Source organism: Corvus hawaiiensis, chromosome 22 (genome assembly GCF_020740725.1).
Source record: "Corvus hawaiiensis isolate bCorHaw1 chromosome 22, bCorHaw1.pri.cur, whole genome shotgun sequence".
Taxonomy (NCBI): domain Eukaryota; kingdom Metazoa; phylum Chordata; class Aves; order Passeriformes; family Corvidae; genus Corvus; species Corvus hawaiiensis.
The window spans coordinates 4775677-4782417 of NC_063234.1; the positions used below are offsets into that span (position 1 = coordinate 4775677).

Genomic DNA, 6741 nt, shown 5'->3' on the forward strand with positions numbered 1-6741 from the left:
TTTGGTTTTGACAGAAATGACACCTCTTTCTATACCAACACACACAAGGTGATTCAGCCTGGCAGTACCGTGCACAGAAAGTTGGCAGGGATTTTTTCTACACATTCTCAGGCACCACAGTGGTGGGCACAGATTCATGTTGTTGCTTTTGAGCTGCTGAAGTCTGACAACACCAGCACATGAACCCAGACCACAGCTCCACTCAAGAGCAGCAGGACTTAGTAAAAGGAAAAACCCCAACATTTCTACCCCTGACACAAAGTGACTGTCAATTTTATAATGCTTCAGGTCAGCAGTTTTCCAGGTGTCTGCAGGGTTGGCCAGCAGCACAACAGCCTCAGGTGCCTGCATTGTAGTGACAGAACAAGGAGGAACGGGTTCAAACTGAAAAGGGGAAATTTAGGTTAAATATACAGAGGAAATTCTTTCCTCTAAAGGGTGGGGAGGCCCTGGCACAGGTTGCCCAGAGAAGCTGTGGCTGCCCCATCCCTGGAAGTGTCCAAGGTCAGGTTGGATGGAGCTTGGAGCCACCTGGGCTAGTGGAAGGTGTCCCTGCCCGTGGCAGGGAGTAGAATGGGACAGGCTTCAAGGTCCCTCCCAACCCAAACCAAACCATTTCGGGATTCTGACAGGTCATCACAAGTCAGTGATGCCTCAACTCATCAGGTCAGCAGTTCCCCACCCAGGAGGACCAGGCTCTTGGGGATCACCAAATTCATCTCACTTCACCCACCTGATACCTGCTCCAGTTTCTTATTTTCCCAAAGCTGGTTAATATAACCTGAGGCACAGTAATTAAGCCAGACTGCTGCAACCATGTTTGAAAACATCTTCGGCATCCACACACCCCCTCTTCTCCTGGGAGAGCAAATGAGACAGCTTGTTACCATGAAAGATTTATTACAGACTAACGAACGTAGGAAACCTGATGCGCCAAGTGCCAGGGAACACATTCCCAGCCCTGATTCCATGTGGCCTCAAACCAACCAAGCCAAGCAAGTTTTATGCTCTTTTCTGTTGTTGTCCACGTGAGGCAAGAAGAGCTGTCACTAAAGGTTTGCTCAGATGCTCTGGGAGCTGGAGCCTGAGCTCACAAAGTGTTGTAATTCAGGAAACCTAACAGAAGAAATTACCACAGTTTTGAGATTAATCCATCCCTGGAAGTGTTCGAGGCCGGGTTGGACAGGACTTGGAGCAACCTGGGATAGCGGAAGGTGCCCCTGCTCATGGCAGGAGTTGGAGAATAAGGTCCTTTCCAGCCCAAACTAGTCTGGGATTCTGTGCCACCTCCCTCAGTGCCTGACAGGCACTGCTAAACTCAGCTTTTGGGAAGAAGGTGAAATTGCATCACCTCTGCTCTGTCTCAGCTCCAGGTACATGGTTTGAAACCAGATCCTGTTTGGCTGCTGTTTAATTAAAGCATGGAAAAATGCACAAGGGACTAAAGGGCACAAAATACGAGAGCACAGATGGTGAATGTTCATCTCAGCCTCAGTTTGGAAGGTCAGAGATTTCCTTCTACATCTTCTCAGGGGCTGAAATTTTCCCATAAATCAGTTTTTTCAGATCTAACGCTCATCAGATTTGAACTCTGCTTCGAGGAGCCCAGCTCCTGAACAAACCTTCACCCAAGTCAGGGGGTACAAAGCAGATATTTTTAAAATACTATTTTATTTGTTTAAAAACCATATTCAAGCACCAGATGAAGGAATTCTGTGTTTTGTCTTCCATGCTTTGTTTGCAAAACAAAATCTTTGCAGAGGATGCCAGATCAGACGAGATTCCAGGGATTTCATGCTGCATGACAAATATTTTGCTTAGGTAATGCCACATCAACCTCACCTCACATTCCCCTTGAGAGAAACTGGATCAAGAGCTAAACTACAGATCTAGGGGGGGAAAGGCAAAAGCTTTGAGCCACATAACAATAATTTCCATAGAAGAACTCCTAAGAATTTTGTATCATGTCCTTAATTTTCTACTGGGTAGCCAAACCAAACTCACATCCATTTGGGGAGCAGCCACCAGAGTGGAATACAGAATGCATGTAATGGATAATACATATGTAATGGAAAGATAATATGGAAGAGGTTCACTGCAAAATCCTAAGGTCTGGATGATTTTCAAATTACTTTCTTGTTCATTCTGGTCACATCTTGAATCAAGTTCCTTATTTCATAACCAATGGAAAATTAACTGGCAAGATACAAAGAAAAAATATTGGGAGCCTAACAAATCAGCAGCATCTGAGAGCCAAGGAATGGAAGGAAAACGAAAATTAATCTAATGGAGCAGTGAGTCAGAGAATAATGCATGGCAGTAAGTCCAGAAAACTGCATTATGCCAAACAAATTGCTTGGAATTTGCCCATATATAAAATAAATGGTTTCTCTACTAAGCCTAATTCTTCCAGAGAATGCTCAGCTCTCTTGGAGATCAGGTCTCGCTCCATATATTCAATATTTCATGGGAGATCAGATGGGAAATACCCTTCAAAGTCTTAGTAACCCTCATTTTTAAGTTTGGTAGTGACAATAATAAATCCTTCAGACTCATTTTTTTTGTTGTTGTTGTTTTCTTTCTAAAATGAAAGACTAGAGTCTTTCATTCGGGTATTAGCAAAATTTATAGCACAAACCTGTGCCAGATCCGAATTTGTGCTTCAAGCAAGAAAGATCCTCCAGCACTGCCTGGCAGGCAGGAATTTCTTCTGGGATCAGAAGATTTAGGACAGGGCTGTGAAGCCAGCCTCTTTCCCAATTACTCCTTTTGGAAATCATCAGCCTTGTAGTTAGGCTGGAAAAGGCAGAAAAACACCCACCCTGCATGGCTTGCCAAAGAAACAGAAACCTTATTCCCTGAGTGATCCCAGGCAGGAATTACAGCCCCCCTTTGGGAATTACACTCCCTCTAAAGGTGACCATGTCCCCAGGTGACACTGACAGATCCTTCAGGCATCAGCCAAATTTAATACCTGCAAGAGCGAGGATTTGCTGCCTTGGGAAACTGGAGTTTTGTCAGTGAACTCTCAAAGCAGGGAGCTCAGCCAGCTGCAGCCTCCACATCCCCACTGTTCCCTGCACTCAGGGCAAATAAACACCCAGGTGACCACCAGGAACACATCCCAGCAAACAAAGTTGTGGAGATGTAGTCAATTGGTGAGGTAAGAGGCAATAGAATAAAATGGGAAGGTAGAAAAATAACTTTCCAAAGAGTATCCCGTGTACTGTGCCAGCAAACGCTGCTCCAGAGGTTAAATACGGAGCAAGGACTTGTGCAAAGGGCAAATCAGCTCTGGAGCAGGGCTCCCATGTGCCAACACACCCACAGGCTGACACTGTGACTACTGAAATCTCCATAAGCTATGCATGAATAATCAACCAATAATCAGCAGCAGAATCAGCTGCACAAGAACCCCAACTTTTCAAGTCTTACATCAGTGGGGACAAGGAACAGCTGGCAAGGGGGAAGTTGACTTCCAAACATTCAGTATTCGGTTTCCAGAGCAAGTTACTGAGGAGCAGCACTGGGAGAAAGGGACATGTTTGCAGGGGAGCACCACACACCCTCTGATTTCTCCATCAAGAACAGATAATACTGCACACAGCCTAAAGCACATTTTTCAAGCAGGGCCCAGCTCTTCTCACAGGTGCTTTGGAGAAGTGTCCTTACACCACAGGCAGAAGCTATAAAAACCACGAGACTGTTGCAGGTGGTACATCAAAGTGTGCTGTCAAGCCTGTGATCTATCTCAAGCTCAGCAATTCTCCAGGCACAAAATCTGACATTTAATTAAGGCCAGCACCTTTATCATTCAAGCACATCCCAGCGTCATTGAGGAGCCCAAATGTCACCAATGACAGTGATGTGGTACTGGGTGCCTACAAATCTTTCTTGTGAGATTTGGACTGTTTGGGCCAGAACTCGGCTCCTCACAGCTCCTCAGAGGTTGTCGCTGAGGGAATCACAGGAGCAAGGTCTGCTTTTATGGTTTGTAAAGGCATTTGCACAGCCCTGCTCCACACTGAGACCTTTTGTGGCTCTCTCCCAAATGTCAGTTCAGTGACACAGGACACAAGTAAGGAAGCAGAGCTTGGTGTCCCAAACCTGTACCCACTCCCACTTCCTTAGGGCATCCTTCCTGCCCACACTGCAAGGCCTATGAACACAGACACATCCACAGACACTTCAGCTGAAGTTCTGCTTTCAGGAGTGCTGAGCGTACACTGATCCCTTTGGATGTCACTGACATCCATGGCAACCATCCTTACGTTGCATCTCACCTTGTACCTGCGAAAACATCTAGAAAATCCTACCAAGGTGATCCACTAGAGGGAAGAAAATCTTCTGGTTGACTGACTAAGGTGGGATTTGAAAATCCAGAAGTCCCAGGTTTCCTCTGGGACATTTCCCTCTAAGAAAGGCAAAGGAAAAGAAACCAAACTAAGACTATCACCTGTGTTTCCCCACCTCGTTGGTCTTGCTAATTTGGGAAACAAACTACTCACCCAGGACCAGGGCTTTCTCCTACATCTCTTCTTTGGGTAAGATCTGACACAATGGATCCACTGCTTTTGGACTGATCCCAGGACGCATAATAGGAAAGTTTAACACCAAACCCTCTTGAAGATCTGCCTGACATTTTCTTGGAGACAGTAGCATGATCTCAGACTTGATTAACTGAGTAACAGTCAGCTAATTAGTCACCTAATGAGTCATCTTCCCAGCTCTACCTGTGAAAGTACCACAGGCAGAGCAGAAGTCCCACAGAGATCTGCAGGAAACTCTCATACATAATATTTTTAATGTCACCACCTCAGTAGAAACATACAATCCAAACATCATTAGTTCCAGAACTGGCTAATAGAAGAGAGAGAAAAGAGAAGGGAAAAGGATGGGACACTTTGCAGGACAAATTTGCCAAATATCCGCACCAGCACAAGCAGTAATAAGAAAGTACCAGTAAATCTGAGTAAAACAAGCCCTAAAAATTCAGAGCAAGTGTAGTTCTGGCATCACTGCAGAAACCCAGGTTTCTTCACGGCTCTAAGTAAACAAACACATCCTTCCTCAGGGCAACCTATCAGCAGGGACAGGAAAACAGGAGTAAATCTTGCAAAATCCCTTATCCAATCTCTTAAACTTGGGGAACCAGGTATGAAGGAGGAGGATGTGAGTGCACATCTCTGGGGCACTTCATGGACTGGTGCTTCAGAGCATCTGTGAGGAGCAAGAGGCAAACATGGAAAATTTGGGATTAGTCATGTTACACACCACCTATTTAACAGCCAAAAGGCACAGATAAGAAATAACCAGGCCCATCTGTAGAGAGTTAGAAATGTATGAAAACACCTGGGAAAAGGAACAGAGCTTCCAGGTGCTACAGTAACACAAACAGCCAGGGAAAGACACGGAAAAAAACCACTTTGTCCTTCACAGAGCTGAATACCAAAGCAGAGAGCCACATGCTGCAGCAATCACCCTCCAAAGCAGCAAATCAACTTCCACTTTAAATGCCTTTGTATTGAAATGCAAAAATCACCACACATGTTTTGCTCACACCCAAACAGTAACTTCCACCATCAGGAACAGAGCAGCTTGTTCCAGCCCATGTTAACCCAAACCCACAGAGTCATCCCAACCCTTGCTCCTGTTTGTAAATGATTGGGCACAAAGCTTTTGAGTGGTTTCAGGGGTAGTTGAGGCAGGTGTGCAAATGCAAAAGGGGTCACCCCAATTTTCCCTTTGGAAAACACCAGATTTTAGGGAAGAACTTGGGAAACAGAACAGGAAAGGGACAGCAAGGACATTGCAAACCAGGAGGTGGGATGTAGGATGACAAGGTGGTGCCTGTGCATGTTCCTCTCTTACCTGCTTCCATGAGCTGGCACTGCTGCCCAAAAACTTGGGAGAAGGTAACGGGCCCTGCAGCAGGGCTGGAGGTCACCGGAGGGGAGTCCATGGCTTCCCTGCAGTCCTGAGTGTTTGTCATGGAGCAGAGCCCCGAGACCTCCTGTCCCCCACAGGTCCTCAGCGGGCAGGAGGAGCCACCCAAGGAGGAACGCTAGTGCCTCTTCCCGAAATCCCAGGATGCTCCCTTCCCTCTTCTCAAGGGAGAGGAACAGCACACATGTTTTCAGTTGAGTGTCATCAGTATTTTCATTGAGAAAACCAAACGTCTGTGCCTCTTCCAGGAGGTTCTCGTGTGTCCTGGGCAGGTCTAGTGGCTTCAGGTGCAAATTAGCACCGGGCACTGAGGATTGGCCCTTTCTGGGGTATCTGCCATGGTCAGAGCAAAGTCATGAGGCTCTTTTCTTCTCCCGAGATGTCCAAACCCAGCGGCTACCTCGTCCGTGGGCTCGGACACATCTCCTCCAGGAACACGGGAGTTTTCCCACGCCGGGGCGCGGAGCCTCCGTCCTTCCAGCCCACCCGCTGCGAGGGCACCGAGGATGCCGGAGCACCGGAAAGATCTTTCTCCGCCTCTTCCCAGGGCTTGGAGCCCGAGCTGAGCCTCAGGAGGTCAGAGGAGGCTTCCAGCGGATGCAGCCGCGGGTGGGACCGGCCGCGCCGAAGCTGCGGCGGGCGGGCTGGGCTCCGGGGGCTCCCGGCATCACTCCCCGCCGCTTGTCCCTTCCCTACAGCCCGCTCCCCCCTTCCCTCAGCCACTCCGGCGAGGGGGAGGAGACTGGAGGCACGTTAAGTAACATCCTCTGCCCTGCTGCAGTGGCTGCCCGGCCC

At 47.6% G+C, this 6741-nt stretch overlaps 1 protein-coding gene across 1 annotated transcript in view; it reads right to left on the reverse strand.

Annotated features, from left to right (window-relative positions):
- The window catches only part of KAZN (kazrin, periplakin interacting protein), a 204778-nt gene extending 198037 nt beyond the window's left edge, over nt 1–6741 (reverse strand). Inside the window, exon 1 of the mRNA XM_048326397.1 lies at nt 5872–6741. Coding sequence (XP_048182354.1) covers nt 5872–5992 — 121 coding nt within the window. The 5' untranslated portion in view covers nt 5993–6741. The remainder of the gene's footprint in view (nt 1–5871) is intronic.